The sequence below is a fragment of the Harpegnathos saltator genome, unplaced genomic scaffold, assembly GCF_003227715.2.
Source record: "Harpegnathos saltator strain DR-91 unplaced genomic scaffold, Hsal_v8.6 scaffold140, whole genome shotgun sequence".
NCBI classification, from domain to species: domain Eukaryota; kingdom Metazoa; phylum Arthropoda; class Insecta; order Hymenoptera; family Formicidae; genus Harpegnathos; species Harpegnathos saltator.
The window spans coordinates 594,576-608,071 of record NW_020229918.1 but is presented as its reverse complement, the minus strand read 5'-3'; the positions used below and the strand labels follow the sequence as shown (position 1 = coordinate 608,071).

Here is a 13,496-nt window from a genome sequence, read left to right as displayed (position 1 = left end):
TTGCCTCGCCACGATTGCGCGTGAAACGAGTTAATGGCGCTCGAGTTGTCTTTGACAAATGCGCTCGAGAATTGTGCGCTTCTCATATTAACTTAAGATGCCGGGAGGAAGCTGTGGAGTACGAAATTTTCTACAAGCGGGAGTAACAGAGAGAGAGAGAGAGAGAGAGAGAGAGGGAACCATGGCTCTTCACGAGCCACCCTTCGCGCGAGAGCCACGAAGGGCGCAGCTTCGCGAAGAGTGCAGCTCCTTAGATCAAGACAATCGTAGAAATGACACTGCAACGTCGCGGTTGCTGGCGAGGTGGGGGAGGGAGGGGGGGTGGAGGGAATGGCCAAGGGACGATTATTGTAAGAAGTCGCGATGTGCCGCGCCCATCGCAAATCGTCGTCGTCGTTGTCGCGACTGCGAGTTCGCGCAACCGGCCGTCGAACTTGCCGCATGAATGCAAAACTTGCTTTTCACCGCGGCGAACGCACTCGCTGCTCGCCGCGCCGGTGAGCGCGAATTTGTCTCGACCTTTTTGTTCCTCACTCCTCCTCCTCCTCCTCCTCCTCCCACCCAACCTCCACCATCGTCTCTTTTACGCGACGCGGATAACAACAACGGGACGCGCGCAGGGCGCGAAGCGTAATTAACCTGTGGCTTAACTTCGTCGCGTAATTTATAGCTGTCGTCTCTGGCGGTGGGTCACGACGACAGCGGTGGCGGTGGCGGCGGCGGCGGCGGCGGCGGCGGCGGCGGCGGCGGTAGCCGTGAGTCCAAGTTAATTGTGCGCACGTCGCGGCTATGCGGATACCTGCGTGGATACACACAGGTACTCCGAGGACATCCGTTTTAGCCTCGCGGCGGCCTTTGTTGTCAAGCGTGGTCCTACAGCAAAATAGCGAAAACCGCGCTATCAAGGAAGACCGGCGGGGGTCTCGGGGGTGGGAGTTGTACAAAAGTTTCGCGCAAATAAATCTTGAAGCGCGCGCGCCCGCGCTCGGTCACCGGCGCACAATGGGGAAGCGGCGCTGAAAGGGCGTTTAAGCGTGAATTATTGTTTACCGCGGACGCTTTAAGACAAAAAGGCCGCTTAAAGTGGATCAGCTGTTTTCTATCGCGCTATTATCCACGCGGCCGTCGCCGCCACACCGCGCGAGATCCTGTTGAGTGTTCCGGGTCTCGCCTAGTCGGTCGGTCGGTCGGTCGCTCGTTCGGCCGACTGGCTGGCCGGACACAATCGTGTGCCACGGCCAGACTGATCTCCACAACGCACACCTACGCGACCGAAATAACGTCCCGTGTCGTTCGCTACTGAGAGAAAAGAGATGGAGAAAGAGCGAGCGAGAGAGAGAGAGAGAGAGAGAGAGAGAGAGAGAGAGAGAGAGAGAGAGAAAAAGAGAGGGAGAGGGAGAAACAGAAAGGGAAAATGGGAGGGAGAACGTCCTGCGCGCGGCCACTCTAATTGTTCCGCGTTCCGAGAAATTAACCGCCACCGTTTGTATTCGCGACGTATGCAGATCGCGGATCTCCGCGAGCATGATAGGCGAGCGTTCGCGCGATGTACGGTCGCACATGTAGATGGGCCAAATTGGCTCTTTCTTACGTGAAACGTGCGCGACGAGCGTGCGAGCGCAGCCAGTGAAATACTTAATTTTCGAATCAAAGAGATCGTCGGGAAAACGGTAGGAAAGAGATCGCGCCCCGTTAAACTGCGGCCGCGAAGAGAGAGAGAGAGAGAGAGAGAGAGAGAGAGAGAGAGAGGGATCGGCGGCGTCGGGCGTAGCGCGCTGGAGGAGCTACGTAAATGGAAAGTAGCTCGGCAAACTTTTGAGAGAGACGCGTTCGCTCGCTCGCTCGCTCGTCCTCTCCTCTCCCGTCCGCGTCTCCGGACGTGATTACATTTAAATATCGTGCATATAAGACAAATATGCGCCATAATATGAAATACATACTAGTGCGAAGAGGAGTACGAGCGAGAGCAAATTAACATCCCGAAAGCTCTTCTTATCACGACTGACACTTGAAGAAGGCTTACCGCGCAAAGCCGGTAATCCTGTATGCCTCGTTTGAAGGATAGATGCGCGTTAATAGCGTGTATGTATATAATGCACTTACGTGAATAATACATTCGAGTTCAGGGGAGAGTATATAAAGGCCCGTATTGTGCGGATAAAGATATGTCTTGCGCAATGTGTTGCAAAAATCCCGGACTTAAATGTAACAGACAGACGAAAGGAAGAGAGAGAGAGAGAGAGAGAGAGAGAGAGAGAGAGAGAGAGAGAGAGAGAGAGAGAGAGAGAGAGAGAGAGAATTCTACTCTCTGTTCGAATCGGAGCGCGATTTATCGCAGCTTATACGCGGATTATCGACGTTCCGGGACTGCCGGCTTTTCTTTTCTCTTTTTTGCTACTGATACCAACTGATACGAGACTAAACTGAAAAGATTTGTCGCTACAATGTGCGAGCTATCGACACCTCCTCTTGAGTTGTAATTAAAAATCGATTATTTCCGCGGGTGGGTAGAGCAGGATAAGTTTAGTCAGAGAGTGTTCGGCAAGAATATGCACATTTTACACGGCGCTCTTTGTTGTATAAAATGATATTTCTGCCCGTTTTCTCCGATTCGCGATCCACCGCGACAGCGCGTGACGCCGCGTCGCGGCGTGGCTTGCTTAATCGACCGAAAATTGAATCGTTTGCTTCTCCTAGCCTGCACTGTCATTACCGTCTTGAAAACGAACGTCGTTTCAGACTAGCCAAGAACGCGGAATCGCGGAAGGGATTACTCTTGTTAGCGTCCGCGGAAACGTCGTGTTTTTCGCGCGGGAATTTGCACCTAAGGACGAGGCAAGATTGCCCCGCGGCTCGATGATATCAGAAATTAACATCGTCTTGTAGTCTCACAGGTGCATTTTCAGCGTGACGATTAAGTCGTAGGCCGACGTTCTTGTCTTCACCGTCATCATCATTACGACTCGAATCTGAAGTCATCTCAAATGTAAATGCTCGTGCATCCTCCCAAGTTGAGTAAAGTGGCGGTCTCTCTTTCTCTCTCTCTCTCTCTCTCTCTCTCTCTCTCTCTCTCTCTCTCTCTCTTTCTCTCTTTCTCTCCCCTCTCTTCCTTCCCTTCTCTTTGTACCTTTCCGCCGCGCCGCCGTCGCGGTAAGTCACTCCGTCGCGCCAAGATATGCTTTAGCTGCTAAATGATTTTTACGTCGACATTTATTAACCGCGCGTGTCCCGCATATTTTATTGACTCGGCGTTACAGGCGACGCAAATGGCATCGTGACGGTCACTTACCGCGAGATAAGACTGTCCGGCCGAGCGAGGAGAACACACCATGAGCGCGCGGTGTCGAGGCGCGCAGTAAGAATCGTCGACAAGTTTCTCTTTATGCACGAACGCACTTTGAAAGAAATTTTATTGCTTCCAGAGAAGTGCCCTACTCACCGCGTTTGAAGCTTGTAAAGTACTTTCCGCGAAACTTGTGTGTCGAACTACGAGGATTGAGTGTACGCCCCGCGCAAATATCATCGACGTGTAGACCGCCGTGTATACCTGTATACGTCGCCGCCTGGATACAACGACGGTGGCCCACCCCGAGAGCGCCTACGAAATATCAAGAGAGAAAAGCCGGAGAAAAAAGGAGAAAGATTGCGGAGAGCGCGAGATGCGCACTGCCTCGTGCATAATTCGATTCGACGCTCGGGGCACCTATCTCCACGTGCGATTCCATTCGACTCCCGAAATTCGACATCCGCGTCATTCGATCCGAAAAGTTGAATTACCGCTATCGATTACGATTATTGCTTCGATATTTGATTTCGCGCGTTTCCACGATAAATACGGTCTCTCTCTCTCTCTCTCTCTCTCTCTTTCTCCCCCTCTCTCTCTCTCTCTCTCTCTCTCTCTCTCTCCCTCCCTCCCTCCCTCTCTCTCTCTCGATATTATTATCTCGTGAAAATTATTACGCGCGCACGCGCACACACAGACGCCGCTTGAATTATTGTTAGAACATCGTGGAAATTTGTCACGGCTTTGTACGATAACTTTTTATGACGCGCATCCACTATTCACAGCCGCGGTGGAACGCAGCGAGGTAATAATTACGAACGATGCGTCGGCGCGTTCCAATTTAATAATTGATACATTTTCCGCGCGCGGACAATCGCGTTCGCAGCGTTCGGTAATTCCAAGTCTCTCGCCGACTTGCTGCGAACTTTAGCGCAACGTAAAATACTCGCGGCGCAGACGAGCCGTAATTTTAAATATCGCCGTGTGATTATGATAATAATGATACAATGCACGGGCGACGCGACGTACTTCACAGGCGCGGTGCAAACCGTTGGGAAGCGTCGTTCGCGATACTCTGGCGGGATCTCCAATCTCGATCGCGATTCCCGTCGATTCGGAAATTCGACGACGTCGTCGAACGCGTGATCGTAATTGATAATACGCGTCTCGCGACGAGAAGAAGCTTCCTCCCTCCATCAACGGGGATACATACACACACACACACACACACACACACACGCACACGCACACACACACGCACATACTGCCGAAGTAACAGGCGCTCATAATACCATCTACGGAGCGGAACGGTGGACACGAGACGTTAACCGTAACGTCGCGTCGTAGAGACCTGAACGAAGACTAATCGATCGGCCAGTAAATCACGTTTGACTTAACACGCGGAGAACGGCGGGCGCGGATTCGTAATCGCACAAAGGCACGAGGTTAAAGAAGAGTCGTGGCACTCGGCGCGCGGGAATCGGCGATGAAGGAGACGACGGGGAGAGAGAGGCTGTAAGCGGAAAACTCGTAATTTATCCTGTTTCCAGTCTTGATGCTGGACGTTTCCGCGGCGCGCTAGCGATTTCCAAGAGCTTCGCGGAAACGCGGCGACGCGAACGTCATTTCCCGACGTAAATTAAGTTTGAAATCCTGCTTATTTCAGCGTGGAGATCGATGAAAGCTGCCGCCGGGCTGGAACTACAGTTTGAAAGGGGAAACCAGCCGTGATTCACATTCGATACAACTGTTAACTCGCTCCGCTTAAAGCCGGCGCGCGCGTACGTGCAATTCGCGGGGACGTAATTCTGTTACTCATTCCGCGGAATGCTCAAATTAATTTCGGCGAGCGTTTAATTCGGCACTATTGTCACCGTCCTTGGAGAGGACGGATTTTATATTCGGGTGACGGTGCACCGGGGTGCAGGGGGGAAGAGGGCGGTGTATCGGGTGACACTCCCGTCTGTCTCCGCGAAACCGTGACTTTTCGCGATCGCAGTCGGCGGCGCGGCGGCGTGATAGATAATTAGCGAGTCCTTGATGAGTCGTATCGTTCGATCGTTCGATCAATAATGCGTCGTTTATATATATGGGGTGTCGGAATATATGAGAACGATATATGAAACGATGACGACGACGGTGGAACGCGGTCGTTCAACCGTTCTCACGCTCGCCTTAACGTTAAAAGCCGCTCTAATTTTACGTTGCAGGCATAGAGACGAAATTCGCCGGGTCGAGTTGCAACGACCTCGTAACTTCCGACGGGGCCGGCTCCACGATAATCAGCGGTCATTTTGATCAGAGGATTAGGTTTTGGGACACCCGGGCCGAATCCAGCTCGAATGACATCATACTGGAGGGGAAAGTTACATCCTTGGATTTATCCCGCGGTAAGTAGGGTTAGCCGACGTGTGCGCGCGCATTTAAGCCCGGGGATCCGGGACCTTAATAAAAAAAAGTGTAGCGGCGCGAGATAACGGCGAGCCATAATCGGATCAATTTGGGGCTTTATTAAATGTTAATTGAACGCGGTCAGGTCGCGTGATTCACGTGCGGTTTCGCCGGGATTCGTTATGCTGCTTCATTCGCCGATTAGTATAATATCATAATGGCGTAACGTCAGGGCGCGCGGAATTTCTACCCCGTGTATTATCGGACCGCGATCTAATTCGCCGTGTATGTTGCGGTATCGATTAAGGATGCATCGAGCGAAGCAACGAGTGACATTTATCTCGTGATGAGATTGTAATTAATTATTTTTATCAAGACGCTCATACCGTTCGCGACAGCCCTCTAAGCAGCTTGGCCTCGTCGCGCCTCGATCGAAATCGCGAAGTCTCGCACTGGCTGTCGGCTTGGTCCAACCGCGGTTCTTCATTATCATCGTTCGCGATATCAACCGCGGGCTGAGTGTTCAGCAGACAGCGTGACGAGAAAATGAAATTATTGTAATTGCAGCGCGGGTACGCGCCGGCGCGTTATAAATTTCAGATGAATCGCAGCGGACACGACTCATCACCTCGTTTGTCTGTTAAACAATTAATACGATCGAAGTGGATACTAATTGGTTTGTCGCAACGAGGTTAATGCGTGCGATGTATCCGCTCGCGGATCTTCCTGTCGCTTTTTATTCGCGGCCTCTTAATGACGCGAATGAGTCAGCTCGCGCGATCCTGCGACATCCTTCAAACACTCGCATCACCTGTGAGTGCTGTGAATCCTTCTTGCTCAAGAGTGCTTCATTCAGATATATATGCATATATATATATATATATATATATATATATATATATACATATAGTTCTATCGCATTTCGTTAATCTCGATATTGCCAGGACGCGTTCACACGAAGCGAATCTGCATCGCGCGCGGGTTTTTAGACTTTTCGCAGTTTATGTCGCGTCTCGGGAACTCTCTCTTCCTTTCTCTTTCGTTTTTCCATTCTATTGTTCCACCTAGCATATCGCGTCGCTCCAACGCACGCACATCTTCCCCCCGGTCTCTAAAAATCACGATGCGCCATTACAATGCGCAATTGCTTGACGAGCGCGCTTCCTGTATTCGTTCATGCACGCGAGAGAGAGAGAGAGAGAGAGAGAGAGAGAGAGAGAGAGAGAGAGAAGGAGAGAGCGAAACACGGTTGCAAATGGAGCCCCTGGAAGCGACATTTTGCGCGATAGCGGAAAGAAATTGCGTAAACCGATCCAACACGCGCGCATTTCGATGCACTTGCCGAGCGTAACGCGTTTATAAGTTTATCGCGCGTCGCGCTACATTTTTCCGCTCTCGGAATTGTACCGCGTCACTTGTACATTCCGCAGACGCGCTTTTATTAATAATTGCGAACACGCCCGGTGCACACGCGAAATATTTATTCGCGGGCTCGCGCTTGTAACCTTTTACTCGCGGAATACAGGTGTGGCGCTCTCTTTTCTCCCCGATCCTCCTGTGAAAATAGTCGAAATTCACGGCGAACGAGTGAAATATGATAAATGCGATTTATGCGATTGTACGCGATTGTGCGCATTGTTGAGTCGACCGGACGGGAATCTGTCTGATTTCAGACGCGAACTACCTGCTGAGCTGCGTGCGGGACGACACGGTGAAGCTGATCGATCTGCGAATGAAGAAAATCATCGGATCTTTCAGGTAGGTAGCGCGTACTCTCCTCCCACTCCCTCCCCTCCCCCCCCCTTCCCAGTTCCTTGCCATTCATCGCGCGCTCGTACGACTGAAATATTAAGTATATCGATGCACGCATTGCGCATTTTGTTTTTCTGCAGCGCTGACGGCTTCAAAGTGGGTTTCGACTGGGCGAGGGCAGCCTTTAGTCCTGACGGGCAGTACATAGCAGTCGGCTCCGCGGACGGTTCTGTTTTCATCTGGTCGATAGCGACAAATCTCATCGAAACGATACTGAAAGGGCATACGTAAGTAGAAACCCTTGTTTCGTTATAACCGAAGTTTACAGAATTATCCACAACTTCTCGCCGGAAAGAAAAGCAGTTATCGATTTTTAACGACGATAAGGTGCGCGATAAATAAGAGATGCGGTCGCGAGGTTATTAGACGTGTTTGGAGTCGTCGGGAGATGAACGAACGAACGAGCGGAAAACTTCGACGAAAAAAGTCGAACTTATTTATTCTGTTTCGTTAATCGGACTCATTCATATGTAACGTGTCTCTCTTTCTCTCTCTCTCTCTCTCTCTCTCTCTCTCGCTTTGTCCCTTTTTGCGTGTAGCTCTTGGCTGTATTATATATTCTTGATCGAATATTTGGCCTCCTGCCCCAGAGACAAAAAATTGCGACCCTTCTCTCCCGTATCGATTGGAATGTGCAATACTGATATTAAACGGTGCGTCGTATAAAACGGACGTACGAAAAAAAAACCGTTAAATTTTATATGACTTTTTACGGTCGGCGCTGGTCAATAACGAAAAGACGTATTAAAACGCGAAATTTTGTTCCCTCTCCCTACCTCGATATTTTCCCTTCCATCGAATATTGATTTACGAAGAGCTAATCCGAGATATTGAAGACGGAGGTCGCGCTACCAGAGAAAATCCTTCATAAAGTGACGCGCCGTCTTACCTCTTCGCCGTAGCCTTCTTATTGCGGTCTTTATTTCGCGATCCGCGCGGCCGACATGCTGCTTTACATCGCGTCATCGTATTAAAATCCGTGCAATTATTTTATATTGCTATTTGCGTCCGCGATACCCGTTGGCTGCGAATGGAATGTCGCGGCGTGCGACCAGTCTCTTGGAAACAGAGTGTCCTGTCGACGGATTTCATCGCGCGCTTTTTCTCATCTCATCTCATCCCACCAATAAAATATTTGTATGTCGGGACCGTCCACTGAGTTGACGAGTTTCGCAGCTACTTGAATATACGTAGACGTCTGATCATCGATACAGACACACACATGCGCGCGCGCGCGCGTGGCATCAATTATTTTATTAACTTTAGCTGTCAGAGCAATATGGACAGGCAGTGGTCGGGAAATTATCTTCTCTATCGTTGGCGACAACTTTTCCTCGAGATCGCGCCAACGTGTGACTTTATTTGCGGTCACGAAATCGATAATGCCGGTCTCGCCCTATTACGTTCTGTTTCGATATCGCCGTAATAATTTATTTCTCACTCAGCTCTACCATCCCCCCCTTCCCTTCCACTCTTCCTCTCTGCCTCTCCGCCAGCTACCTACCCCTACCTACGACCCCCCTTCTTTTTTCATCGCAATACGTTTCGAGCCGCTTGATGGATGCGAATTTTCCGTTTAAATTCGCCGAGCGGCCCGTAATTTTAGGAGGCACCTTCAAGTGCTCTGCATACCCACCTGACACGAGAACTTCCTGAAGTACTTCGGTCCTCTGGTCCACCACACACAGCGCACACCACCGATTTACACACACCACATACCACACACACACACACACACACACACACACACACACACACACATACACTCATACCTACATGTGAACGTATATACACGCTGCTCCTCGCGCATACGAAGAAAAAGATTCGTGGCGGCAAGCAGCGCGAGGGGGCTGAGCGGAGAGGGCGTCTAAGAAAATATTTCGACGTGACCCGATTTCCGCTCCAACTTTCGCGCTGTATATCCCACGTACACGTATCCGTCCGTATCTATATATCGCCGGATGACTGCGGACGATATCGCGAATTTATACGGCACCCCCGGACGCGCTCCCTAGCTTCACCGACGTCCGTGTCGACCTTTTTCCACTCCCCTCCCTCCCCCCCCCCTCTCTCTCTCTCTCTCTCTCTCTCTCTCTCTCTCTCTCGGTCGCTCTTGCTATTGAACATGTCACTCCGAGTGACCGAGGAACCGCTTACCGTCCTATACGTACGTACCTAACGTGTGGGAAAGGGGTGAGAGCGCGCGTGAATCCGTTCGTGCCGGGGAAAAAGAAACTCGACGGCGGAGGCGGCGACGACGGCTGCGCGGCGCGAAATGAAAGTGGCCAGCGGCGTAGGCGCATATCTCGTCCGCGTGCTTTCAGCGCCCTTTCACCTACACGAGCCGCGTTGATGGACGCGTTAATCGGCGGCATTTCACGGAGAATGCGGCGCAAGGGTGATCGTTCCCCGCTCTGCCGAGATGCAGAAAATCGATATGTTTTAAAATGCTAAAAACGCCAATTATGCTATCCACGGGGGAGCTTGACCGGTTAAACCACGATATTGCCCGCAAATCAATAGGAGGCGCGGTTAACAATTAATTTCCGGATGTATCGCCGCGTTAACAATAACTCCGCGACTCTTGCCGGGCGTCCAGCGATTGGCGGAATCGCGGTAAGTGACGGATCCAAACGTCTTCAGGATTTCCTCGCCGAGAGTGTGCCGATCCGATGATTTCGCGAGTATTCGCGGCAAAGTCATTAATCCGCTAACGCTTCGTCGCGATTTCGTTGGCTGCGTTCAGAAAACACAACGGTTGCACCACGGTTGGAGTAATTCGTCGACGTTATCGGTCTGAGTGTAAAGATCTAACAGTACAAACCAATAGTCGCTAATCGCTCAACGAGCGCTTTGTATTCCGAACGCAACCATTCGCACACACGCGATCGAATTGTACGCCAGACTTTTGGCGTCATCGCGAGGAAAATGTAATGCGAGCGCTGTTCTGCTATGCAGTCCACAATGAGCCGCGCGGAACGCGAAGCGAAAGAAAAACCGCTCCCGCCGTGCGGGTCGCGGAAAGAGTCGCGAGTCGTGATCTCGATGAGAAATAACCTCTAACGCGCCCGTTAAACGGCGAGAACGTTTAGTTATTCTCTTGAATTGAAACATGTCGTGCTCCGTACCGATCATACTATCACGTTCACGGTAGCGGCAATTAGTTATTACGCGCATGTCGGAGCGATTACGAGCGTAAAGCGTTTAATAGCTCATAATTACGACGGCGTATACGTCAACGTGTTCAAATTCAGATTGATAATAGCTGGGCTAATCTCGCTACGGAGCAACGGTCGGGGCATCACCGCTCTTTCGGTCAGGATGCATTTTATATGTCTCTTCGTGTCTACAGTCCCAAGTGTATTTCTCGCTCTCCTTTTCTTTCCTCTCCAATAACCTCCCTTTTCCACTCGTGACGAATAACGTGTATTTCCGATGGACGCTGACTCCAGTCTTCGAATTCCCTTGGGTTTAGCGTGCCGCGAAAAGGTCACTCGTAAAGCGAGCGTAGCAAATTGTAATATCTCCCCGCAATTTCGCGGAGCGAGCTAATTGTTACTCGTGATTACTATCGTCGGACTATTTCCAAACTGCGCGTGAGCTGGGAAACAATATTCCTTTGTTATGTAAAAGAGGCGCGAAATAGCCTCGCGGGCCAGTTTGTTTGGAGCAGCGCCCTATCGCGTTTCTCGCTAAACTCGCTAAATCGACTCGCGTCGCGGGCGCTGATCTCGCGAAAATCGCTGCTCGCGCTGCGTAAACATCCGACGGGAGAACTCGGGTCGAAAAGTCGAGGAATCCGTGCCGAAAGGAGAGTGCCGGTATCTCATCGGATGCTTTCAGCGCCCTTTTATCCACACACGCACAGACACATAGGCACGACGATCGTCTCGGGCGATCGGCCCCACGAGTCCCACGGAGGATCGTAAGATCCGTTCTGCAATTATCGTCGCCCCCCTCCCTCCTTCCCGCGAGCGAGCGAGCGAGCGAGCGAGCGAGCGAACGAACGAACGAACGAGCTCCTCTCCGTCGTCGCAGCGGCCCGACCGTGCCGTCCTCGGCCTCCTCGAGTTTCTCAAGGACGCGGCATCTTCGGTGGTGGCTTCTCTCCGCGAGAAAGAGAGCCCAGCGGGCGGCTCGGCGTGCATCTAAGTACCGGTCGTATCGAAAAATGGCTTAAGCACCAGTCACGTACACGCCGGCACCGGCGTCTGTGTGCGCGGCGGTTCCTCGCGTACACACGCGCAAGCGTGTTTCACTGTTATTACTTTCACCCCGGACCATAGCCGCGGTCATCGTCATCTTTCGTCGTCATCTACGTCCGTTCCCTTCTTGGTTCCCTTCTTCGTCCTCTGGCGCGGTCGCCATCGTCATCGCCATCGCCATCGCCATCGCCATCGTCGTCGTCGTCGTTGTTGTCTTCGTCGTCTTCGTCATCTTCGTCTTCGTCCTCGTCCTCGTCCTCGTCCTCGTCCTTACCTTCGTCTTCTTCGCGGGCGCTGCTCGCGGTTGTAGCGGCGATGGCGGATCGTATAATTCGTACGTTGCATAGCCGTGTACGCATTCGACCGCTCGCTCGCTCAGGAATCCCCGAGACTAACTTAATAAGCGCCTCGCCCTTTCACTCTCTTTTCTCCGTCGGTGTCCTCTTACGGCCTCCTCCGTAAAGCGCTGGAGGAAGCCGCGCTGATTCCCCAGGTATTTAATGCGCGCCCGCCCGCCCGCCCGCCCGCTCCGAATAGAACGAGCGGCCGCTGCCGTTGCCGCTGCGTCGCGGTGCGGTACGAGCTATGAAATTTAGATGTTATGCGAGACACGCGAATGCGCGAATTAAGGTAATAATCGAGCGCACCAGGCGTTGTCTCTCTCTCGTGCGCGTTCCTCGGGATGCCTGCGACACCGTCGTCAATGAGGCCGTGACGCAAATATCGCCAACTTGCATGTAATAATTAATAATTAATCGCTTTGAAATTAAGTGGAAGAGAGCGGAAAGACAGCGCGTGAAATAAGCGCTATAAGAATTCTCTTCGCGAGAGCAGCCCCGTCTGTCGATACAAAGTCGATCGCTAAAAGCGAACAGCTTGTGTCTCCTTCTCTCGTTGCGTTAACCTCGCTTATAAAATACATGCGATTCTCCGCAACGAATTTCACGACGGAGCTGAATGTTACATTATTTCCCGTGCACGGCCAATTGCCTTGCGTCTCGCCTTTGTTTTCCTGCGCAGGTTTTTCCGCGGCGATGCACACGAAAGTGGCGACGGTGGCTGTGCTGCGCGGGTAAATAAACGCGCGTGAACGGCCAGAGGCCGCTCGTTCCGACGTTCGAGCCGTTCAGCGTGACTCCCTTTCCGCGAGCATTTAGACTCGAATCCGCAATCGTATTGCCCGATAAGCTTACGCGTCCCGTTCGTGCTCTAATTTGCAATCAACCGGCAGGATCCGCCGGTACACTCATACATGTACATGTACATACAGCCACACGTGCGCGCGCGCGTTGGGAAAAGCGGGAATTTACCGCGCGATCCAGGCGAAGATCTTGCCCGGTGAATAAATAGTACCGTGCGATTATAGCAGAACAGGTAATTAAGAAGAGAGGCGCGGGGAGGAAACTCTCGAGATACCGGCAGGCTGAGCTTTGAGATTAAAGCGCAAGTTACCTCGGCGCATCTTCGATTCGGCGCATTACGGGATCGGTGACCTCGTTATACGCGTATTCTCTCGAAACTTCTTCCCGTAAAATATATATAATATATATATATATATATATTTCTATATATATATATATACAGGGTGTCCCATTTTAAAGGACCCACTCAAATATCTCAGAAACACTGTGTTAAATAAAAAAATGCTTAAGACAAAAGTTGTTTAGCTTGAAGGCGGACATAGGACAGCGATAGCATTTTGTTTACAGATGGCGCCATTTTCGAGATATTCACTGATTATCAATTTTCTTAAACGGAAATCCCAGTTTTTTATTATATCATCTTTTTCTACCAATTAATTTGAA

General features: G+C 51.3%; 1 protein-coding gene across 2 annotated transcripts in view; it reads left to right on the top strand.

Annotated features, from left to right (window-relative positions):
• Positions 1–13,496, top strand: part of Atg16 (Autophagy-related 16) — a 474,347-nt gene that overhangs the window by 442,672 nt on the left and 18,179 nt on the right. For both annotated transcript variants that reach the window (XM_011149830.2, XM_011149833.2), the window contains 3 exons: positions 5,494–5,673; positions 7,348–7,432; positions 7,567–7,713. In XM_011149830.2, coding sequence (XP_011148132.1) covers positions 5,494–5,673; positions 7,348–7,432; positions 7,567–7,713 — 412 coding nt within the window. The remainder of the gene's footprint in view (positions 1–5,493; positions 5,674–7,347; positions 7,433–7,566; positions 7,714–13,496) is intronic.